The following is a 26,193-nucleotide window of genomic DNA, read 5'->3' on the forward strand; positions in this document are numbered from 1 at the left end:
CTGATACATCGCTGGCCGTTGTCGTTCGTGTCGGTGTGCAGGCTATGGGGCCCGATCACCGGTCTATACATTGCTTCCCTGCCGATTTGGGCGTTCATATCCCCGATGACGATCTTGATGTCCCGTGGTGAGCAGCTGTCGTACGTTGCCTCCAGCTACGCACAGAACCCTTCCTTCTCGTCGTCGGGTCTACCTTCGTGTGGGCAATGCACGTTTATGATGGTGTAGTTGAAGAAACGGCCTTTTATCCTCAACACGCACATCCTCTCGTTGATCACTTTCCAATCCATTACGCGATCCTGCAGTTTGCCCAACACTACGAAGCCCGTTACCAGCTCGTTGGTAGCTCCACCACTCTGGAAAAATCGGGCTCTGCCGCCACGGATCCTCCACACCTTCTCGCCCTTGCGACAGATCTCCTGCAGTGCCACGATGCCAAACTTTCGGGGTTCTAGCTGATCGAGCAGCACCCTGTCGCCACCAACGAAATTTAGCGATCTGCAGTTCCAGGTACCAAGTATCCATTCCATGTCCTTATTTCGCCGCCTTGGTCCATGCCGAATATTCCGAGAAGATATTTCTTGACTCTTATTGTAAGTTTTTTGTTGTTTAGATAGGTAGCCGTACTAGGGCTTACGCTACCGAGCCTCGTGATGGGGCTGCCATCTTGCAGTGTCGAGACACACTGTGCCTCCTCCCCTGTTGGTATACGACCTTAGTTTCCACCGGGGTTGGTTACCCGATCTCCGCTAAGGTTGCTCGTATTCCAGTTGGTACCACGTGGAGGTAGGGGTAGGAGTTGCTAGATAAGAGGCTAGGGACCACAATGGGGTCTGTTTTACGCGTTATCCAACCATTTACCAGTCATTCCCACTTGACTGATATTTTGTAAATTGCAACTAGGTTTCTATCTCATAGCTGATATTCCTTCGGAATTTTGATTTCCCGGAAACCGTCATATTCGTTTAATGGCCAAATGGTGAGATGGATCAAAATTAGAAAAAATCACAAGTAAAATGTCACTGGTCTCGTAGAAATTAGTTCAAAATTGACTGAAGTTTTTGGAGCGTCTTAAAAGCTGTAAAATTGCTTTGGCTAATTTAGTACGCAAACAGACACTGAAGAAGCCTGCAAGTCGTAGGTGAAATACGTATCTGTCAAGAATAAAATATACATAGTAAAATTAAATAGGTTAATTTTTATTTTTATTTAATTTCCTAATTATGACAACATTAATGATCCGGGTATGAGAATGTTTGCGATTACATTTAATGTTTATGTAAATCGCAACCGCATATGGGAATGATTTGCGGAAACGGCAGAACAGTCTACAAAACATATGAAAGGCAGAATATAAATTACAATTCAATAAAAAATTAATAATAAACAACATTAGGATACAACTAACATGAAACTAAACGATACAAAAGTTTGAAACAAAGATAACTGTAAAAAAAATTGTTGCGCAAGTTTGTATTTCACTTTTTGAGAAAAATGTTGCGAATTGTCACGTACGAGACCTACACCCTTTAAAAGAACCAAGGTTCAATTTCGTTACAATTAAATAGAGTAGTTAATTAGCTCATCAAATCAACTTCTTCGATTTACATTTTCCAAAAAAACATCAATTCATATCTCATATTTACCGCTCGCAGCAGCGACGGGTTGCAATTTATAAGTGAGCAGCATTCAATATCTTTTGTGTCGATAAAAATAGCCCGTTACTTCGAGCATGGAAACCTAGTCGGTCGGCCCCGCGAGTATAGTCCGCTCGCGTGTGTACATTCTACATGCCATTGTCGTCGTAGCCGTTTTCTGTGCATTTTGATAAGATAAAACACTCGGTGGAAAGTGTAACAGATAACGGCCGCCAGGTTACATCCAGAACACATACCTTTATTCCGCGATATCTGTACGACTGGAAGGCACACGGTCACGCGAAGGCAAAGTTTCCTGAACACCAAATTAACATCCAAGATTTATATTTCCTCATTTCGACTTGTTGTTTCTTTTCTCATCAACAGCGCGTTTCAGAACGCGTCCACATACCTAGATAGCTGTGCAAAACCACCGTATATTTTGTCGAATTATCATCCAAGTGCAAAACGTTGCGAGTTGGGCGGCCAGTGAAGGTGACACATGAGTGCAATTCAAACATCTTATCGTCGTCATCACCACCGTCCTCGAGCCTGATCGTGAAGCAAGAAAAAGGCAACACTAGCACGATAGTACTGAAATCGACTGAAGAAATGACTCGAGTGATGACCTAAAACAGTGAAACAAAATTGCGTAGTTTTATGACGAAGAGTGGTGCAAAAGTGCAAATTGATTTGAAATTATCGCTGCAGTGAGTGGTGGCAGAGCTTTAGACGATTGCCGTAACAGAAGAAAACGAATATGTCCTACTCCTATAACACGACCGGTCGATCCGCCAGCCAGACATCAATCTACGACTATCCGGAGCACTTGAATCCATTCTATGAAGACGAGAACCACAAACGGTTGCGGTTCTGGAACTTCACCAGCCAGCGACCGGGCAAGGCTCGGTCGGAACGCCGCGGCAGTCTGGTCAGCATCAGAGATGGCCTGCGAGATATGTGGTAAGTCTCCTCTAGTTCCTGGCCGAGCGATTGCGTCGCCGGTTGATTCAATTGAGTTATTTATGGTATTGGCGTTGAATGTACATACACACTTATTTAGGGTAGCAATTTATTCACGGCACATTTCATACAGCCATCGCCAGTTCCAAACAAGTAAGTGCCGGTCTTGCCCAGTTCAGTTCAGATGAAAGCGTAGTCGACGCGAACCGATCGTCCGTCTGATAGGAGATCACATCGCAGTCTGATATAAAAAAAAATGCCGTAACAAGATGATGCCTCTTTTAGGATCGTGACACCCACTAAACGTTAAAAAATCACTGCGTTCTACGGTAGCAATAGTCTTGTTTGCGGCATTGTTACAGTTTGAATATAACCATTTTATAATTTTGTAATAACTACTTGATCTGTTAGTGGCTCTTCATACTACTGCGAGCGATTTACATTTGCAATTCAAGCGTATTACATTGTGAGAAATGCTACAACAGCCTCTATTCTAAATCATTTTGATCAGACGAGTAGGTATGTTAGGGTAACGACCCCAGAATTCGCCCCTTTTATCAGGTTTTTATGCTGTAAAATGAATAAATCGCCATATTATTATAAAATCAGCCCTGAACTCAGACAAGTATGACTATATATTAATATTCTATCTATTTTGGCTATTCGGAATCGCGAAAATTGAAATTTGATAGCAAAAGATCCAATTTTGAGCAGGAACCTCTAGTACCACATTTCGCCCATAGCGATCCAAAATTCGTCCTCCAAATGACCCAAATTTCGCCCACTTGTTATTTGTTGCAAATTTCCCAAATAACCTCAATTATTTTATTAGAATTGTTGTTACTATTATTTAATGTTAAGATTATGTCTATTCAGTGGTTAATATGGCAATCAATTTGTATCAGGAATTCGGTAAATTGAATTAAACTGATCATGATCACCTCCTGATACCTGATTCAGTAAAACTAAAAAACACAGAGAAGGTGGGTTGTAAATGTTTATTTTCATTGCAGTAAAATAAGAGCTTTGACACTCGTCAAAGATATTTAAAATGAATGGTCCTGTTGGTGCTTTTTCTGGTCCTTTGTTGAATTCATTTTCACTATTGACATGTGGGCGAATAAATACAATTCAGTGCCTACAGAATAATACAATGTTTATTTCAATAGTTTAAACAACCTTAATGATTACTTACATCATTGTTTAGTAATTTTTTGGCAAAGAGTAAATATTTACTGTGAACAATAAAAAATTAGATGAACTGGAAGATCTTGATATTCGGCTATATATATTGACTAATCGAAGGCGAGACTCGAGTCCACAACCTAACCTCTTCCCCAAGAAATAACTAAGCTTAACTTCTATATAGCCAATAAAAAGATGAAGAAAATTTTTTTTTAGTAAATCACTGTCTGTAAATAGGTATGCCGGTTTACTGTATTAAATATTCCTGGTAACTGGTATGCATACCCATCTTACCTACTCAACTAGGATATTTTTTGACATAACTTGGAACTCTTAACTAGCATTTTTGGTTAGACCGGGTTTGTAATGCTAAGATATTAGAGTTTTCATGACGTTATCGAAATATTCTATTTTATCACCACGATTTTTTCTTTGTTGTCCGCATTGTACATTAAATACTTTTCAAAGTTTTATCCATGCCAACAATTTTATTGCGCTTCCCAAGTAACAATTTGGATTTTATTACACTCTTATGATGGCATTTAAGGCCAAAATTGGTCATGAAAACCGCCATAAGAGTACAATAAAACTCACAACGTTGCTTGGGTTAGATGCTTTAAAATAGTAGACGGATTTTTCGTGTGATTTTCCAATAGTCAGATTTATTCTCATAACAAGAAAAATTGTGATTTTTGAGAATATTATGCGCGTCTTATTAATTCGTGCGGGTTTAATCTTATTATCAATTTCGATGTCGGTTATTGCTAATTCAACATCTCGTTTGGTAGAAACCCCATTAGCCCATGTTTAGCAGGTAATTCTTTTGTTAGATGAATTCAAATGAAGATATGATGTGCTTTCTGCATCAAAATATTATTTATTCGATACTTTCACTCAACATTTTGATAAGCATAAATCAGCGAACAAACTAATCGATTGTGACTTGCTTTTGCTTATGTGTGGCATATTTGCATATATTTGATAGATGAGGGCGAAAACTGGTTCACGCAGTAAGTTCGGTTAAGTATATACAGATTCGACCCGGGCGAATTTTGGAACTCATATGATTTACAATACCCAGTTTTCGCCCAGTGCATTTATGTTATATTTTCAGCAGAATTGCGATAAAATATTAAAATAAAGGCACAATTATGAAATTTGAAACAGATATAACCAAATTGATGCGAAAAAAGTGCAAAGAGATACGATTTTCCATTACTTTTCCTCAATTTTATTTTTCGTGCTCGTTCTTGAGAATGGAAAAATCGCGTCTTAAATACAATACCTATTTTTCAAACCGCATTAAATCATTAAAATACATAAAACAACACAACGAATTCTATTCAAATAACTGAAAACTGAGTTAAATTGAATATAAATTAAACTAACAACTTATAATTCAAGTATATATTGAGTTAAATCAAGGGAATACCAATGGGAGGGCGAATTCTGGGGTGGGGGCGAATTGTGGGGTTCTTACCCTATAATAGTTTTTATAACAACAAATATAACATACCGTATCAGATTTAATTAGCACTCTTGTTTATTATTTGAAAATACGAATTGAAATAAATGACAGTATTACTTAAGTGTGAGAAATATATCCCTCACCTTTTTTCGTATTTTTACTACGCAAAACCAATTTCGAATTGCGTTCTACTGAACTGGTTGTTAGTGTCATTAGATCCACTGTTTACCATTTAGCACTAGTGACTGGTCCAAAAGTGCAAGTGTTTTTGTTATCAACACACTACAGGCTGCACCACGAGTCAATTCAAGTGATTTATATATAAAAATTAAAGCTATCTACTTCAAGACAATTACGGTTTAACTTTGCACACATCGCAGATTACACACTCTCATAAGCTTCACTATGATTCTAGAGCTCATAATGAAATTTTGGGGAAACAAACTCAAAAGAATGATACAAATTAAAACATTGTATTTGAAACTTTTAGATTAAGTCTAGAGGATTTCAAAAAATTCAGGCTAAATTCTTTCATCATAGTATTCTATCTCAATTATATTTTTCTTACTGCGCACTTCAAAGTGTTTACTTTTTCAGCGATCTCTACTAATTTAAATTACAGTATGTTCCACGGGCAAAAATATTTAAATCACCCGCACTTTCTTCTGAACACTCTTGTTTATTATTTGCTTAAATAAATTTTTCCTAATCACTAATTTACAAACCCGGACCCACTGGCAAATGAGCGCCCTGCGCTTGGAATCCATTTTCGTCGGCCGTCCACTGCACGCTAATCGGTGTCCCGTCCGGTGCCTGGTACGAGTAGGATCCCTTCTGCACCGTAACTGCCACCTGCTCCGAGCCGGTTCCGTCCTGTTTCGGTACCTGCAGCGTCCGGACTTCGCCCTGATTGTCCACCTTTATACCGTCGCCGGTTTCGAAAGCGAAATTGAAGCTACCATCCGGTAGCAGGTTGGAAGATTCCGAAATTATCGGAACCGGAGTGTTGCCCGAACTTTGCTGTGGAGCGCTCGAAACAACAGTCGCTAGAAATGCGACCGCGAAAATTCCGATAAAGAAATTCATTTTTGTTTGACTAGATTTGGATGCACGTCGGATGTTATCGTAATTCAAAACTGAATACATAAATGTGTGAAATGTAGAGTTATATATGCAAAAGCGTTTTTCCCACCATATTTCTTTTTCACCTGCATGATGGATATTATGTCTTCATTCAACTAAACATGAGACAATTAGTTATGCAAGATTGTTGCTAACAACTAGTGATGCATTCCGGTGTGAAAAAATATCACGGTCAAGTTTAAGCTGATAGATCCACCAGCTACAAGTCGAAGCAGTATATTTTCTGTTTCTAGACAGAAGAACCACTAGTAAAATTACAATTTATTCTATCGCAGGACTTGATTTTGTTTATTTAGTTCATACATATTTTCAGTATTTCTCTATAACCCGTCACTCTCAAGGTCTGGGCCTAATTGTTATATTTCAACTAATTTTCGAATCAGTATTTCAGTACACTAGAATCCCTTTTTACGTTAATGCATTTTATGTTATTTCTGTTTACTCCCACCTTTTATGTTCAATTGCAGCAATCCCCCCAATCAGAACGCTAATAGGAACCGCCTTAATGGAAACCGTCTTAATGAAGTCTGCGTGCATATTGGCTTAATTATTGGCTTAATTGACTTAATTAGTTGCAACATGGAATAGGTCGTGATCTTCACCGTATATAGAACGTTAGTGTCTTCGACAAAGTTGTTCAGTAGATCAAGGGTTTTTCGTTGGATTGTAGTATTTTAGAATTGACTCACTACGTGGCGCCAGCGTACTTGTACTTTTCTTATATAGGCTGTATCTTGCACTGTTGATTATCTAGATAGTTGCGGTTTTCGGGATGGTATGAAAAATAGTTCAGAATTGTCTACTAGTACTACAAAACCACTACCAAATTATAAGAAATTTTTAACTTCAATGCTCAATTTTTTTCTCTAGTAACGTTCACTGCCTGGAAAAAATCCATCGTACTTATCTACCATCTAGTAATGCTTGTTCCTAAATGGTCAGTAAAATCCCTCCAAATCACTTATTCTAACGGGTGACAACTAAAATTGTGGATTTTTTTGAGGACCCTGTACTCAACAACATACGAGCTCAGAGAGAAATGAGAGTATGTATGTGTTAGCTCTCTCTCTCTCTCTCTCTCTCTCTCTCTCTCTCTCTCTCTCTCTCTCTCTCTCTCTCTCTCTCTCTCTCTCTCTTTCCTCTTTTTGTCAATATTGACGTAGGACTACGTCTTACGGCAAGTTTTGAGATAGGGTGTCATTCCAAAAAATCGAAAAATGCGAGCGTCACGAAAAATGAAAGGTTTTGAGCGCTAATAGCTTAGCGGTTTTCCGATCGATTTTCAATATTCGTACACCAATCGATTGGAAAATCTTCTAAAAATTGACCCAAATAAAGAAAAATGTGGATTCTTGATGTTGAACTATTGAAAAATTGAAAATAATGAACCTATGTTTTACCAGAATTCTCGCTTCGTGATTGATTGTTGGAAATGACGTCATCAAAGTAGAAACGCGTTTTCACGCTTCGGCTTATAATTCAGTCAATTTTCAATAGATTTCCAAGATATTTACACCAATTGATCGGAAAATCGATTGACAATATAGAAAACTATTGATTTTGTTTTTGAAATTGAATTTAAAAAATTTTTGTTTTAGAATTGATTTTGAAAATTTCATATTTTTGCCTTCCCTCGTCAGTGCTTCCCTAGCAGGGATGACAGAAATATATACGATATAAGCTATGGGTTAAGCTTCCTTATGATTGTATTTAATTTATGCCCTATAGAATCCGATAGAAAATGGTTGAGCTTCAGCTGTTGCCGCTTCCCACGGATAAGGCAATGAAGACATGTAAATTCACCAAGCGAGGTGTTGGAGCTGGAGCACTCGTTTCGCTACCGTGAAGGAATATCTGGCTGCTGAAGTTCTGGAAGTGGCAGGAAATATGCTGCTCGCGACAACGAAACGATTAGAATTATCGTCACTCCGCAACAACGAAGAGTTGAACAAATTGCTGTCCCGTGCCACCACTGCTATGAGAAGTGTCTTTTAGAACATCCAAACTGTTTTGTTGCTACCCAAGAAGACGGAAAAGAAGGCTTAAATTTCCAGCGTCGAAAAACCGTTCTTTTAAGAACGAAACATATGTTCATGAAGATTTAAGAAATTTTCACTCACTGATTTTAATTCTATTTAATTTAGATTGATCTGATTGCTCGCTTCTTATCAAATAATTTTAACCGATCACCTCTCGCGCTTCTGTTCGCTTGTTGCTGCTGGACGCTGGTTCAGTTGGCCGTCTCGGAAGGTAAGAAGCAGCCAACAAATATACCAGCTCCAAGTAAATGAGTTCGGTCAAGCGTCAAAATAAATGAAACCATGGATTTAATCAAATGAAAGAGTTTTAGTAACATCTTTTGCATCTTAGCAACACAAATTTATCCATCACCAATGCTACCAATGCTAATACGTAGCGTAATTTTCCTTTGGCAGCAAAAGGCGAACGGCTCACTAGTAACTTAGCTCTTTTGTTCAGACTGAAATTGAAATGCTCTATTTTATTTAACGTAGATGATAGAATGAAGTACCATGAAAAATGGGTGTGGCCGATTCTTGTCGCTTGCTATGGTACATAACACGTGGTAAGCCGGCGAACAACATTATTCAAACGCTAGCTGAGCTACTGCCAACATTGTTTGCCAGGGCAAACGGGAGTCACGTTCGACTCGTGCACGTGTTCATCGGCGGCTAACCGTGTGACCATGTGTTGGAGCTGAAGCACTCATTTCGCTGCCGTGATGGAATATCTGGCTACAGGAGTTCTGGAGTTGGCAGGAAATATGCTGCTCGCGACAACAAAACGACCAGAAGCATCCCACGTCACTTGCAGCTGGCCACTTGGAGTGGTATTTCATCGTGATTCAGGACCATACACGAACGGCTTCGTTGATCGCATAGCTGCTGAGGCTTTCCGGTTGGTCCGTTGCAACAAGCCGTGCCTGGTTAGCGGTTATCGGTACTCCAATTTACCGAACAGAGAATTACGTAAAATGCGTTAGTGCAAGTTTATTGCAAGCAGGAGTTATGATAATCAAACAATCGGTTCTTTTAAGGGACACACAACGATTGAAGATTTTATTATATTTTCTTGCCCAGTTAATACCATAATTAACACAGTCAACGAGGGAAAAGTTGAATTTTTCGCCATTGCGGACGACCAACAAATGACGGAAATAAGTTTTCTGGTCACGGGCGACATTTTCTACGACTTCCAAAACGTCTGCAGGTTGTAAATGCTTTATCAGTGTTCTTTTGTAAGCCGCAGAAAAGTTGCGCAAAATTTTCAACTTTTTGAAAGCTCGCGCGTACCGTCTACCGATTACCAGAGGAAAAGTACTATTCAACGTAGAAACATATCATACAAATTTATTTACTGTTTGATTTAGTTACTGACTTGGTTTCATTTTAATAAAATAGATTCAATCAATTCATGGATATAACTCCAAAATCGGTTCAGGATTGAATGTATACAATGTTACTACTTTGATAAACGTTACGTATGCAGCATGTATACATGAAGAATCGTATTATTACATACATGGATACATCCTACTATCGCTACAAAGAGACTTACGTGGTCCTACGTCACCTATGCGGTCGTGTCTTGTGCACAACCCCTCTGATTTTTTTGTTTTGTATATGCTTGCCTTGTTTTGCTTAAAATGGCGTCGAAACAAGAAGCTTTTCGGGAGCGCGTTGTACACTTTGTACGAACTTCCACAGAATCTCGGCAAAAAGTATACGGTACAACATTTAAAAAGCAAATATGTTGCCACTTCGATTGTTTACCATATCCTAAGGTGCCCAACAACTATTCGCAAGCAAGGTAGTGGAAGACCAGCCAACATTACGGACGCAGAATGTTATCATTCTTTTCAAATGTATACTAATTTTTTTTCAACAATGGATAATGTATCTTTAATTTTAATTTTCATGTGTTTTTTTTTTGACAGCTTGAGAAAACAATTCCAAAATTTTAGTTGTCACCCGTTATAAGCCTGGGTCACGTGAACACAGTTCCAGCTACTTTCTAAACATTCTTAACGATTCATAAAAATTATATAATCATAACAAATTGTCGATTTTTAATCACTGATTTTTTTAAATCGAAACCTGCAACAACTTAATAGGCATTAATGTCACACAACATTAGTAATGTGACGTTAATGGCATTCGTAAAAGGTGTCCCACATCAAATTGCACCACGGAAGAAACGCTGTATAAAACTATTCATTGGGTATTTTCTCTTGAAAATTTGAGTAGAAATAGTTTAGAGTGTATTGTTTACACTCTATTTTTATCACGGTCAGTTTTTAGAAAATTGGAAAAAATGGTGTCACCCGAACTCTCAACTCTCTCATCATGAAATTACGTCAAGGCGGACTTCCGGCAGCTTCCGGGGCTACTGTACTTCACCGCCCAGCAGACACCACAATAGAAAAGGGTCCAAAATCGTCTCAGCAATCTTATTATTTCTCGCAACTGTAACTCGAATTTAATAGCATTTTATTAAGACCAAAATACACTCAGATATTCAGTAACCAATTCGAATGAAATTCTTGTCTCGAATAAATATAGTTTCAACGTAATTCATGAATATTGTTCAGGCTACCTCTAAATAGGCTGAATATACCCACTCGGACCCTACAACAAACCCGTCCACCTCGCCCACGAGTTGTCGAGGACTACACGCTCGTACTGAATGACCTCGTCCTAGATTATGCGACGAATGGAGCAGCCCTAGAAGTGCAGTAGTTATATAGTAGTTCTAGTAACTAATATATGACAAATACAAGTTCTAAATAAGTTATTTCAATCAAAAGTGGTAGGAACGTGATACATGGGAGGATACGCTCGGTCGTCAATGAAGCCGTAACCGCGGTGTTAGGCGAAGAAACCTCGAGTGCACGAAATGATTGATTTGACGGGGAATGCCAATAAGGAGGAAACAAGGAGAAAGAAGCAAAGCCTAGGTGCTACATTCCGTTATCGAAACTTGACCTTCTGTTTTTATATGACAGACTTCGCAGCCAGCTGAAAGAGTACAGGACAATTGCAGGGCCAGCTGCTACGATCCTATTGACTTTAACTGCCTCTCCCAGCCGAGATTCGAACATACGACGACTGGCTTATTAGGCCAGCGTCATACCTCGAAGCCAAGTGGGAGGCCTGTGGGAAACAAGGACACAGATAAAAAAAACTGTAAAAAGCTAGAAAACTATTCCGGGCTAATGAAACGCGCAAGTTCTATGAAAAGATGAACCATTCTCGTAAAGAATACACACCGAAGCCTGATATGTGTAGGGACCAGGAGGGAAGCCCGGTCACAAACGAGTGCGAGGTGGTCGATAGGTAGAGGAAGTTCTTCGATGGGCATCTCAAAGGCGATGTGGCAGAGGAAGATGGAACGGAAGTTAACCCAGGAGTCACTTCACTATAGCTAGCAATGGCACTTCTCTGGATAATTTTAAAGATTTGGGGGGAGAAGAAGCTACCAGAGGAATGGATGGAATGGATCTGTAAAAAGGGCAATCGGTTCGATTGTTGAAATTACCGCAGCAATAAGCTGATCAACGCCACCTGCAAGATGCTCTCCGAGATTTTGTTCCGTCATCTATCCCCAATAGCAAGATAATTCATAAGGCAACCACCGCCATCCGACCCTTATCCGACTCAGTGTCCGCTGCCCCGTGGGACCCGGTAGGGGTCCGCGATAATGGCAATATTGCACCCCGTTTCGGCTGCCGTTTGCCAAAGCAACTGCTGTGCCATGTCACAGTGCCTTAGATTCATCTGTATACCCTGCACCATTATCCTTGCATGGACCTCTTAAAAGCCGCACACAGTGGATCACCTGTTACGTGCTTATTACCTGCTTTCGCTGTGCAGAGCAAACATCTGGGAGGTTTACTACAGCCCCTGGCAAAGTGTCCTTCTTCGCCGCATCACCTAATAATACCGTGGGTTGACAAACATTTCACTCGCAGATCATGGACGTTTCAACAAGACTCGGCACCGCTTCATAAAGCGCGGTAACCGGTAACCGGTAAGTCACATTCGGGCAGCTCGTTTTGCACCCATCAAAGGACCATAGTAAAAGACAGAAAGTAGTTTTTCTCTACTACTTTGAAAAGAAACCGGGTCCATAAAACTTATACACTTAAACCATAGTAATAAGTTGACTGAGTATAAACAAGCAAAAGCTGGTCATATCAAGTCAAAGTGATTTGATTCTGAATTTTTGACGATTCTGTACTCATCTCACATATTCTGTACTTTGAAATAAATAAAAATCATTTTTCAAATGGAGTTTATGGCCTTTTAGATACATTACACATCGAGTGCCGGCTCTTTGAAGGATTGCTAATTCTCATAATGTTCTTTTAAACTTCCAGTCCACACCGTTCCCTTAATGCTGCTACCTTAATAGTTGCAGAAAGGGTTATTGTCTTGTCTTTTAAGGAATTGCATTTTATTTTTTCTTCATTTCGGATATCATAATGGAAAGTATCATAACAGATCTTAAATTTCAGGTACACCAGAACTTGTGTTCAGTCACAGATAGCTTTTTATATAGCTATATCTGTGGATTATAACGTTACCTTGTAATTTATCAAGGTAATAATAAAGGATATTGGATTTCTGAATTCTAACCAAAATTTAACTAGTATCCAAATTGTTACCACTTATATTAACTCTTAAGGCGAAGAGCGTGTAGTTACATATGACTGTTTTAATTTGTGTCTCTTTATATAGGTGTGTTCTGATTAAATTTCCCGCAAATCACTACCAAAGATTCTTGAAGCTTCATAATTTGGCATGCTTATCACTAAGCTAGTTTTATACTACACGTCGTTGCATGTTAGAAATGGTGTGAATTCTCCCATCCGCCTCATTTGTATCCTTGACAAGTGAAGGTGTCAATTGATAGTCAAGATTATCTATATTTCCTAACCGGTTTGCAGTTGGTCGATAGTAATGTCTCCAGGTGACTCTGATTTTCTTATATAATAAGTGAAATATTCGCATTTGCGTGCAGATCTAGCCGCTTTTTGGCTATAAAAGAAAAACTATTTGGCTGGACTAGTTCAGTATCTGTTCGGTTTCTTCTAAAAGCTGTAAAATTCTTAGTCTTCCCGTGCTAGAATCAACATGAATCCTTTGAGGGCAGCGCTAGTTTTAACTCTGCTGGCGGCAGTCTGCGCTGCCCCACAAGCTGGTGGGTCATCCAACACCCCGATTCCGATTGTAAGTCAAAATTCTGATGTCCAACCCGACGGAAGCTTCAAATATTCCTACGAAACCGGCAACGGAATCAAAGCACAAGAGGAGGGATCACTGAAGACGGTCCAGGTGACGAAAGCAGACGGAAGTGGAACCGAGCAAGCGCAGGCACTGGTACAGACTGGAAGCTTCTCGTACCAGTCACCTGATGGTACCAATATTGAGCTAAAGTACACAGCCGACGAAAATGGATTCCACCCGGAGGGTGCTCACTTGCCGGTAGCACCAGCTCCGCTATCGTAAATCTAATCCAACCGGAGGTTGATTCTAACAGTTGAAATCCTATAATACTCAAAGTGTAAATAATTAAGAAAAACGCCCTATATGAATATAAATAAAAGAGTAAAATGTTCATTTATTTCATTGGTTTATTATTCAAATGTTGGAAAGTGAATGTGTCCTGCCAATTAAGATTAACTTTCTGTAGCCAATTATGCAAATACGCCTGCAATAACTATGTCGTTGAAATATTCAGGCCTACAATACGACATAGGTTTGCATAAAAAAAATGCAAAGGATTTTTTGACTGATTTGACACTGTATTTAGGATAAAAATAGTAGTAAAAGTGCCTTACATTAAGTTGTTTTTTACGAAGCACATTTTTCTGATTTGAATAAGGTTAACATTTGCTTACAACGAAAATATCACGAAGGTAGTTCAAAATAATATATTAACTTTTATCACAATTATGTTGATTAATTTATACATCATCATGCCTAGAAAAAAATCATGGATAATGTAAAAACGGAAGTCAGGTTCAAAATTCTTATATTAAAGAGCATAGAGTTTACTAAATAAATAACATTAAATTATATAAAATTATATAAAAAATTTCGGCCTAGTTCTGTGTTCAATTAGTAAAAGCTACTACAAATAATTGAAAAAAAACAAAGCGATCCAGATACTTACGGATCTGTGGCATTGATTTTTCATCGTATTTGCAAATTTTTTATTATCACAATGTGCAATAATGTATCGTATATCAGTGATAACATCGCGAATGTTGTCTTGCAAGGCGTCAATCGTGAACAGCTTATTGGTGTAGATCAGTGGCTTTACGTAGCCCTACATAGAACAGTCCAACGGTGTCAAATCACTTGACTGTTTCTTTTAATAAATCAATTGTGGCATGTTGTGCCGTCTTTTTGAAACCGCAGCTAGTCACATTAAGGACATTCAATCGTGGTGTATAAAGCTCAGTGATCATGGTACATGGTACATGGCTGTTTGTTTCCAATTCCTTAATAGTCCCACGCTTTCTAGATCTTTCTCCACTTAGATTAACCGCCCAGTTTGCTGCGCATCTCAGTATCTGGTACCAACCGAATTCGAAGCGAACACCATTATTCCGGGGTTGTTATTAGGCATTCTCACGACATATCCCAACCATTGAGCCCTTTCAGCTTTAGTGGTTTTCTGAATTCCGAGTTCACCGAAGAGTTCTGCCAGCTCGTGGTTCATCCCTCTCTTCCATACACCGTTCCCACATACTCTACAACGATGGTTCATATGACGTTCAAAAACGGCCAGCGCCCCGTTGAGCTAACCAATACTTGGGTTCAGGGATGGTTCGATCACTTTGACTAATTTTTGATTCATTTGACAGTACCGTCTCAGCCGAGCCCAATATGACAAAGTTATGTATGGAACATTTGTAGAACTAGCTCTAATCTACAATTTTTCTAAATTAAGTTTTGCTGTATCTTTTGTAGTTACGGTGCTACAATGCTAGTAACTTATCAGTGACTAAATGAATGATCATTTAGTCACTATTAAGATACTAGCATTGTAGCGCCGTAACTACAAAAGATACAGCAAAACTTCTTTCAGCAAAATTATAGATAATAACCTGTTCTACAAATGCCCTATACGTAACTTTGTCATATTTGGCCCCGTTAAGACGGTACTGTCAAATGAATCAAAATTGAGTCAAAGTGATCGAACCATCCCTGCTTGGGTTTTAACGTACTCACTACCAATCTATCCTTCTCCGCTCAGTAATCGCCAATTAACTTCCTTACAACAATCGTCAATGTCGTCAGCGAAACGAATAAATAGACTGAATTAATTCCAGATAGTGGCCCGCATATCACAGCCCGCCATCGTCCGTTATTTTCCATAGCTTTTCACGGGCGACCATATCATATGCGACATTAAAATCGATGCAAGGGTGGCGCGTAATGACTTGATGTTAACGACATTTTTTAAGGATCTAACGCAACCTAAAAATTTAATCCGTTTTTCACCGTTCGTCAACTTAACCAGAATTTGAAAACTCTCCACAAATCTGATTACTGACGACAACAAACGGCGATGAGATGGTGAGCTGAGCAAGCAGGCAAGCAAGGTTCCTTGCTCGGCGAACCAGTCAGTCGTTACGTCTATCCATTTGAAGCAATGTGTAATCGTTGAAGTATTAAATAATTGATTCACTGGATGTTCCACAACTTTCCTGTTTATTTCTCGGATTTTTCTCTGGGCTTGATCAGTCTCAAAATGCCAAAACGAATTTAATCTCTACATCCTGTTTGTGTGTTTGACTATCTGTATGTTCCTTATAGACTCGGAAACTATCGAACCGATCGGCGCGAAAATTGGTACTTCTCCATAACTGGAGAACTTATCAAGCAAAAGGAACCAAATTTGGCACATGAGGATTTTTGGAGGCAGATTTTTTTAATGGTGAATTACCTATAGTTTCATAGTAGCGTAACTGCCAAAACGAATCGTCTAAGGTAGTACTCCTCAGAAGAATCCGAGATTGACGATTTATGTACAGCGCAGTTTGATTTGTGACAATACAAAGTATTCCGGGTCAGCTAGTAAAATATAAAGTAGTACTGGTTTTGCGTTACCGTCATCCGGGGCCAGATTGTGCCAAAAAAGCATATGTTTTTGTTCTTTAGCTCAGTATACACACAATTTTGGAACTAAGTTGATTTCAAACCTGTCAATATGTACTAAATTGTTCAATTAACAACTACCGTAGAGATGGTTTAGTTACAATGAAACATAATTTTACTGGAAGTGCATGAACTTTGGCACAATGTCACCGCCTAGAAGGGGGTTAAGTTAAACTAAAAACCTAAACAGTGAACATTAGCATGTTTATAAACAATACACATAAATATCAGTATAAAGTAGTTCATATGGGGCTGTCCATGAACTAAGTGGACTATTAGGGGCAGGGGGTCGGCCAAAAACAACGCAGAACATGTAGCCCATCCTACCCCCCTCCCCCTCCTTAAAACTGGCAGTTTATACACGTATACATTCGTCTTATATTAGAGTGTCTATTCAAAGCATCTGAAATTCCCAGAGAAAAAGTAAAAATTAGTTTAAATTATTTAGCAGACATATGATGCTGTTTGCTCCAAAATGGATGATGCAATCTAATCTGTCAAAATATTGTGCTCAATTGTAAAGAATGTGAGTGTACTGGTGTATACTGACGTATTTTTGTTGTGTATGTGAAATCCACAAATTGGATCGATCATTATGGCTTGGCACAATCTCATCCCCGTGAAGCTCGAAAAGTATACAGTTTCGATAAATATTATTTTCGTAATCAAAACTTATCCAACGCATAACAACCTTTCAATACATTGTAAATGATTAGTTTATGTACCTTCAAAATAGCAAGTTGATGCGATTTCTTGTTTGGGTTGGTTTATGGGGGACATTTTTTACAAGCGTTATTTCCGAGTATTTTTGATCGCGAACTTTGACACTCTGTTAAGGTTAAATAGTTTGCTAATATTATCTGTGTTCCATTCTAAGTTATGAATAAATATGTTATTTTCGTCATCATTTGAATTAAGGTCATCAGTTTCTATAGATATAATAAATTTTCCCAAATAAACATTTTTGGTTCTCACCCCTGTGGCACAATCTCACCCCGGATGGCGGTACTATTAGGTCTGTTTTCTATGTGTTTTATGTTTTGTCTAAACTTACAGAAAATTTATCGTTTTGTCGTTAACTGTGTAAGTGTCTGGTTGTCTGTATTACTTTTACTGTTTACTATTTCGCAAATAAGGGTGGACGTCATTTTACAAAACACTAACACGTTACACATATATTAAGTGCCAAAGCTGTTCGCACACGACTGTATCGCACGCTGCCCTTAAATCCACGAAAATATGATGCGTGGTCACGTTGTACTCCCAACATTTCTGGGGGATTTTTCTGGGAGTAAAAATTTGATCCGCAGTGAAGCACGGCCCCCATAAAACCCGCCAGATACTGCCTTTTAGAATTTCTTGCTTTTGTGCATAGCTTATGTAACACAATTTGGGAGAGCATCTTGCCGCGAGTGTTACAGGAATCGAGCCGTTCACCCTTTTTATAGATGGGACAAACAACACCTTCCGTCCACTCCTCCGGGAGTTTCTTCTCCTCCCAAATCCTTGATATTATCCAGTAAAGTGCCTTTGCCAATGGTAGAGTTCTGCCGGGGAGTTGGTCTTTTTCAGTGGCTTTATTATTCTTCAGCTGATATCTCTTCGAGATCTGGAGCTATCATGGAAGCTTAACAATGCTAGTCAAAAATGTCGGGTGCTTCAAAACTAAATTAAAAATTAAACAGTGTCGTCTTTCTTACTAGGTATATGTTCTACAAAGATGCTTAATGAAAAACTCACAGGAAAAGAAAAAAATATTCCAACCTATGTTGCAGTAGTCGGATGCAAAAAAAACGTTAAAATTTTTCTTATTAGTACCACCCGGCAAGCAGAACGTTAACGCGCGTGTAATTTTAGCGGGATCAAATTCACCGGTATAAATTAGCAACGCTGCAACATCCTACGTCAACGATATATCTAGTAGTTTTGCGACAAAACAGTCGAATATTCAAGGTTATTTTACGAATTCTAGCGGTAGATGCAACTTGTTAAGAAAACAAACTATACCTATCTTCTGCACTAAAAATCCTTCACACATTATTGTGAAGTGGATTCCAGTTAGATCTTTTTTCTAAAACGACGAAGCGTAATTCAAGGTAATAAACTAATAACGCAAAATAACACTTCTGTTCTTAGTAAATAGTTATGAATAGCTGATAATCGGTTCGAAAACTATATTTATTTTGTTCATTATTTAAGCCTAACACGTAAAACTTTTGTAAACTTGTATAAAAAAACTAGTTGCTTCCATTTTGGAATTTAAACACTGCGAAGAAGATAAAAATACCAAATAACCGATACCATAAACTGTATAAAAGACAAAATTTTGAATATTCGATAGTACTATGCGAAACCCCCCATCCCCCACGCAGCATGCAGCATCACTACACTTTCAACATTTATATGATCTGTACGGGGGTACAGGTACAAATGGACATCGACTGAGTACCACGGCAGTGACCGATCGGTGACATAATCAAAATTCACACTGGTGTCCGACTGAGGGTATGCATAATTTGCAAGTTAAATAGTGAATTTGGTCATACAGTGATATTCACAATGCATGATAATTAGCACCCGCTGGATGCATAATGCAGCGGTGCAAATCTTTCATGAAAATATGAAGTGAAGCATACACACCTTGACGAGAGAAGGCGTGAAGTGATGGCCAAGTTCACTCTCCCGTTCCATCGATAAACTAACAACGAATAATGTTTACAATAGTGGAATAGTATGCATAATTTCGGCTGACTATAAAAGCAAAATTATCTAAAACATTTGACATAGTCTCTGTTCACTACTCAAAACAATCATTTCGACAGTCATTTAAACATTGTGTCAAAAATGAGTTCGCTGCATCTGGCCCTATTCGTAACCCTGTTAGCAGCGTGCTTTGCTGCCCCGCAGAAATCTCCATCTGCCGATGCGCAGGCTCCAATCGTTAGTTCAAATTCGGATATTCAGCCCGATGGAAGCTTTCAATATTCCTACGAAACCGGAAATGGAATCAAAGCTCAGAACCAAGGATCACTGAAGAGCGTCCAAGTGACAAAGGCCGACGGAAGCGGAACGGAAAATGGTCAAGCCGTTGTGCAAAGCGGCAGCTTTTCCTACCAGGCGCCCGATGGAACGCAGATCGAGCTGAAATACACAGCGGATGAGAATGGTTTCCATCCGGAAGGAAATCATCTGCCGGTGGCACCGGTTGCTTAATAAGTTAGATTCAGCCGTTTTAAGAATATGAATGAGAATGTGAATAAATATGAATACGTTTATTACTCGAGCTTGAACTTGAGCATGATATTGAATTAAATTAATAAATGTCTTTAATATAGTTTGTTACTGTAATTCCGAAATCAAATCGTTGGTCTGAAAATGTCCGAACTGTCAACCGAACTACAGGCGACAAAACTTTTGTTTAACAGCTAAACTACATTTCATTTTTCTTAAACCTCCTTGATCACCTCATGAATCGCAAAACAAAAGTTTTGGCTTTACAAATACACAGAAATATCAATTAGACAGGATCGCCAATGTGATATTCGATGGTTTTGGCCACCTTGCACAACTGACCTTATTTTTGCAGGTACTACTAGCGCCTTATTCCACATCCTCTCTGATCCAGTTATACGCTCCAGGCAACTCTTCCAAACATTATGCAAATATCCTGTTACATTATAAAGAGGGCTCCAGTATGGCGTGCAAGTGCATAGTGATCAGTTATTACTGATCTATTTCGTCTTACGTAATGAATGATACCTAATGCAATAATTAATGATAACTCTGGATAATTCATTTTTAGTAATTCCATTTTGTTTTGTATGACATAAGTGCAGGGATGGTTTGATCACTTTAACTCAATTTTCATTCATTTGACAGTACCGTCTCAGCGGATCCAAATATGACAAAGTTATATATATAGAACATTTGCAGAGCAAGCTATTATCTATAATTTTGCTGAATAAAGTTTTGCTGTATCTTTTGTAGTTACTGTGCTACGATGCTAGTATCTTATTAGTGACTAAATGAACGTTCATTTTATTTTTTATTTTTTACACGATATTGGTACTACATTAACATTGACATAAATTACCCAATAAATGTTATATTTTTGAAAGGAAACTAATTTTACGTTATCTGTATGTCGTGTTACGTGTATGTCCAATGACCAGTAGTGACTCTTATTTATCTGTCTAGATAACAATAAATAATTCTAGCCTTAAAACTGTAATTTCAAGTTAAGCGCCTGTTTATATTTTATTTATCATAAACACTCTATTCATGCAGTATGGCTGTAGTCACGGTTGAAGTAAATGCTCAACTCAAAGAGACAGCGTGTAGAAATCGATTAGGCTCAATTAAGCAGCCGTCTACTAACTACATCACGTGCATACGACACAGTACACTGACCACTACATTGAAAGGTAATTTATATGAAAACAATAAATCAAAGTGAGTTCAAAGATTAAACGAACCGCATCTAACGCATCCATCCAGGTTCAAACTTATCGCACATACATCGGATCACCAGACTCAATTGCAGCAGTAACTTTTACTGAGTTGCCGCATTTTATTACGCAATACCAAATGTACCTATCTTATCAGTCTCTTGGTTTATATTCTACGGCTGCCAACACTATATCTACGATCTAAAATCTATTTGTTTTAACTTTAATATACCTTTTTGCAACTCTTTCTCTCACTCTTTCCCAGGGAATTCAAAACATTTCGACTGAAAAAGAAGCGCTCGTCATCTCTGGGTGTCAACAAAACTTCCGAAAGTCCGCCTCCGCTTCGTCGGGATGATCATGATTCACAATATCACACTATCAGTAATGCGTCCGCATACAGAAGTACCATCGGCACTGCCGGATATCGTCCAGGATACTCACAATCCAGCTCGAACACTCCGCTGTTCGAAAGAAATACACGTTACCGCAGTTCCCTCCAGAATCAGCCGAATGTAAGGCATCACTCAGTCCTCATTCTAACTTTATTCAGACTCTTAACATAAAAAGGTTGCTTTATAGGATATCGGAATTGGTCTTTTTAGAAACGATCGCTATAGAAGCACAATTCAAAATGGATTTGCAACTTACAGTGGTGGTTCCATGGTAACATCTACACCCCGCTCCAGATATGCTCCAGGAACACCCCGATATGGAATGAACGCTGGGTATATATAAAAATTAAGATGAGAAAGAATTTAGAAACTTTTATTAGTATTATTATTGTTCTAGAACATCCCAATCTAGTCTAAGGGCAACCAATCCTTTCGAAGAGGACGACGATGGCGTTTTGGTCACTGAAACTTACGTCAGCAGCAATGGAGTAGTTCGTTTGAGACCACGTAAGAAGCGACGCGCGCCACCTCCACCAGTACAAAAACTAGTTAGTATAGAACCGTACATTGAAGTCAAACATCTATGTCATATTAAACTCTTAATCTTACTTCTTACAGTTAGACTCTTCAGTCGAATCAGTTGACGACGCGACACTCAGCACAAGGTTGAAGATCGAGGAATCATGTCCTCCGGAAAACTCAGAGGATATTGACAAACTTACCAATCTTACGGCTGAAATTGAATCCTTTGTCCGAACAACCTCGAATGACGACGTTACCACGAGCTCAGCAGAACAGAAACAGCCGAGAGCTGAGCCCTCCCCACTCAGTGATACCAGCAATAATGAAGTAAAACTCAAAATAGTTGAACAGTCCGAACAGCGTGTTACAGTTAAGCCAGCAGAGATATCGACACCAAATGATGTAGTCCTGCTGGACAAACCAGCAGAACAATCAAGTGAATTGTTGACTAAGGAATCAACCACCAAAACGGATTCTACAATACCAGAACCCGTTGAACAAATCTCGCAAATCGAAGAGCTAAAAATAGTGGAGGAGTTTAAATGTGAAACCGCTCCACAACCATCCCCCCGAGGTAAATCGTCACCTCCACCGGGACCGAAGACTCCCCCCGTTGCGGAAGAGCTTGACCTAGAAAACGTCTCACTTCCTGAAACTCCGGTGCCCGCACGCCGTTTAAATAAGCATCGCAACGCAGCAAAGACCAACGGAAATATTTTGCAAATCTCGGAGCGTTCCGATTCCGTTACTTCCTCTTCTGTCAGCGAGGAGGAAAACATGCAATCCAGAGCAGTGAAAAACGTCAACTACGAGTTCGAGTACAAGGTGCAACCAATTGTTACCGAAATTGACGAGAAAATTGGCACAGCTCGCATGAAAATTAGCGAATCGATTGAAGACATCCATTCAACACCGGGTGCTGGCAACGAACGCCGTCGTTCGGTCCGGGATATCATCGAATCCATCAATAAAAGTCAAAGTCTGTTGAAGGTCAATCAAGATTCGACAACCGGACTACGCACAGCTCAGTCAAACGATAGTGTCAACAGAAACATGAGGGAGCTAAGCGAACGGGAACGAGAGCTACAAGCTCTCATTAACGAAATGGACTCTCATTTTGGGAATCAGAAACCAGCAGCTCCACCTAGAGACCGTGGTTCCTACTATGACAACGTTCCGGATGATGGAGACGATGAAAACACGGACAACTTGCTCAGCAAGTCGGATATGCGTTCAAAGAAAAGTCCAACAAAGTCATTAGGCATTGAACCGAGCGATGAGGCACAGTTCAAGGATTGTATTGATTGGAACCCATTGCCAAAGCCGCGAAGAAGTCGCCACTTCCCAGAAACTGCGCATCAAATGACGGTTGGAGGGGGTGTACTATCGAATATTGATCAGAATAACAACGGAACTAGTAAAAGTTAACTCTTGCAAAATAAAATTATGCTGTCTTTAAAATAATAGTACATAAAAAATATTTATTTTGAACAATGGGCAGGTAGTTTTCTTTGGTGTCTTAACAAATCAATCAAGACATGCTTTTTTGATAACTGAAGTTATTGTTAAATGTTTCAAATGCAATAAAGTATGTACATCAGTATATCTCAGTTTTCTCAAATTTCATCATGCCAGTCAAAAGTAACCAATCAATGTAAATAAAATCTGGATTACATCGTCTAAATTTGATTATTAAATAGTACGTTTCAAGTAAATTTTACTTTAAACATATTTTGTACAAGCAGCATTTCTTCGTTACCATGTGAAAGTTTTCGCTAAAACGCAAAGGTGTCGAATTGTTGCAAATTTTCATCACGATGAAGGCTCATCACCTGCTCATCAGCGATTTAAATCTTATCAACTGGAAACTCTGTCGTAACCTGATTGCTCGCGATGAATCGCCGGCGCAAAAACTGGTAAGCAAAATATGAATTGATTACGCTCGAAAATACTCGCTCGGTATCTCTGTCTTACACTCATCGCTAATCATCGTTAATCGCTGTCATCCAGCCGAGAATGTATTTTGCGATGAAACGTAAACAAACATATATTTTTGGCAAATTACAAAAGAAATATTGCTCGTTCAAATATAAAATGTTATTCGTACCACATATAATAATTATGAACTTGTCAAACGTCAACATATACTTGCAACGCCATACACAACCAGTAACTTCAAGCGGCACACGGACAAACAAAATGGTTTCAAGATTTAGTTTCAATGAAATGCAAACCTGGTGCAATATTATTATTATTAATTGGTGCCTCGAAGGTTCGAAGCTATGAAAAATAATACATCTTCTTATGTGACTAACGATGAAGGCTGAAAATAAAAATTTCGTCGGCAGCTGTTCAAAATTTGATCCTGGTGCTTGTCATTGTCACGAAAAAAACAAGATTTATGCTGCGCTCAACGTGAATGTTGAAAAATTATGAATAGCATGTTAAAATAATTTTATGAGATTAAAAGTCTTCTGTGTGTAGAAGAACGTTGATGTTTTGAAGTGCATTTATGTATTATGTTGCAAAAATGTATATTCCAAGTATCTCAGGGGCTAATAGTCGAACTGAAAAACCAACATAAATGTTAGGTACATGTTTTTTTGACGGTATAATTCAATATCCGATAGCGCTTTTGCCTGTTTTCCAAAATTGATAAATCATAGCTACTCATCGCGATGAGCCAAATGCGAGGTATTCGTTTTAGATTGCGATCACTAGCGATCAAATCATTGCATGAAAAAGAGTGAGTGGTAATTCGCTTTTCGCTCACTCTCATTAAATAATTCTCAGCTAGAAAAGCATTGCCAGAGAATTTGACGTTATGGAATCACCTTTGAGTGTGTTTCGAACCGAATCAGTACTTTTATCGCTGAATAGCAACGACACTGTCGATTTTCTTTCAAAAAGCAGCCGTCTTGATGATTGCCCAAGTAACAATGGTAGCTGAATTGCAAGAGCAATGACTGTTTACGAGTTGGTTTAAGGCGATCAAAGCTGCATAAAGTAAGCACTCAAATGGTGTTTAAATAAGCAATGTTTAAGCTACTTTAAGTTTTACAAACCATAGTTCTCTCCCTAAAGCTGATAAACAAACTTAATAGCTGAGAAGCAAAGCAGCAAAGTAAGATAGCAAAGAAAGATTGGAAAAAAATCTAATTGACCTGTTTTTGCTCAAAGGTCAGATGTTACATGTAACATAATTACAGCTGTGACAAAACAACAGGTTTTGCTATTTTTCAGACAGTTAAGGAAAATGCTCATAAAACTCGATTTTACCTGTATTAACGCCTGACCTACAATCAGTGCTAGTAAGAATCGGTTGTTTACCAAAAAAACTTGGTTTCATAATTTTGATTATTTTTGTAATTTTAAGATACCCAGGTAACCAATAAGCACTAGTATAAGCAGTAAATCAATCATTTATTCGCATCCCTGGCGTTTTATACTGCAGGTTGCTGTTTATCAGCCTTTCGGCTGCATAGATGCTGTAAATTGGCATCCACAATTCTATTTAAATTCTTGTTGTTGGTATCAGGTATCAGCATTTGTGGCTCGAGCAGCACGTTCTTCACAATTGTATGGAAGATTTGTGCCTTGCCCATCTTGCCCGTGTCATCATTTACCTGATGAGGACGGGAAAGGAAAACAGAGGGAATAGGAAGGGGTGGATAAGGGAACTTGACAACACAAACACATATATACCAAGTAATTACTGTACCCCCAAGGGGGTGCTGTAATCCTTGGTAGTTAACTTATCAATAATACACCCCCTAGGAGGTGTACACATGATAAATATACCGCTTGCGGCGGAAAACATCAAAAATGTCACGCAATTTCAGTTTCCTGAAATCTGATTCATTTAAGATGTACAAGATACATGGCATAAACAATGCCCTTAAATCGTCAATTACAGTTATAAAAAGGAATTGGAAAATGATCGAGTTAAAACGTGGTCATTTTCAAATCCGTTCTTACAGCTGTTGACGAAATTTTCCGGAAACTGCAATTTAAGCGGAATACGGAACAAACCATGCCATCCAAGATCCCAATCTATGACACTTAAAAGTTGGCACAAACGAGTTTGGGGGTACGGTAAATAGAGTCACATAGAGGTCACTCAAAAGTGCATCTATTTAAGATGCTGTAGAAGGCAAACGTTGAAAAGCGCGTTACCCGTTCAACTTGAAGTGCTACGTGGTTACAATCGCAGCAAAAGCCTGTATTAGTATAAAATTATTA

At 38.8% G+C, this 26,193-nt stretch overlaps 2 protein-coding genes across 7 annotated transcripts in view; both read left to right on the top strand.

Annotated features, from left to right (window-relative positions):
* The window catches only part of LOC128742924 (uncharacterized), a 45,207-nt gene extending 21,664 nt beyond the window's left edge, over window positions 1-23,543 (top strand). For all 6 annotated transcript variants that reach the window (XM_053839420.1, XM_053839419.1, XM_053839421.1 and 3 more), the window contains exons 2-6: window positions 2,025-2,600; window positions 21,300-21,549; window positions 21,617-21,762; window positions 21,827-21,977; window positions 22,048-23,543. In XM_053839420.1, the coding sequence (XP_053695395.1) occupies window positions 2,398-2,600; window positions 21,300-21,549; window positions 21,617-21,762; window positions 21,827-21,977; window positions 22,048-23,379 (2,082 nt within the window). In that variant the 5' untranslated portion in view covers window positions 2,025-2,397 and the 3' untranslated portion in view covers window positions 23,380-23,543. The remainder of the gene's footprint in view (window positions 1-2,024; window positions 2,601-21,299; window positions 21,550-21,616; window positions 21,763-21,826; window positions 21,978-22,047) is intronic.
* LOC128742929 (endocuticle structural glycoprotein SgAbd-2-like) lies at window positions 19,269-19,808 on the top strand. The gene has a single exon (XM_053839430.1). It carries the CDS (start codon window positions 19,431-19,433, stop codon window positions 19,797-19,799), a length of 369 nt encoding a protein of 122 aa, XP_053695405.1. The 5' UTR covers window positions 19,269-19,430; the 3' UTR covers window positions 19,800-19,808.
* Window positions 23,544-26,193: the final 2,650 nt, after the last annotated feature.

Source organism: Sabethes cyaneus, chromosome 3 (assembly GCF_943734655.1).
Source record: "Sabethes cyaneus chromosome 3, idSabCyanKW18_F2, whole genome shotgun sequence".
Lineage (NCBI taxonomy): Eukaryota > Metazoa > Arthropoda > Insecta > Diptera > Culicidae > Sabethes > Sabethes cyaneus.

Excerpts from the sequence above, each read along its gene's own strand:
- LOC128742929 (XM_053839430.1), top strand. The coding sequence starts at position 19,431 with ATGAGTTCGCTGCATCTGGCCCTATTCGTAACCCTGTTAGCAGCGTGC.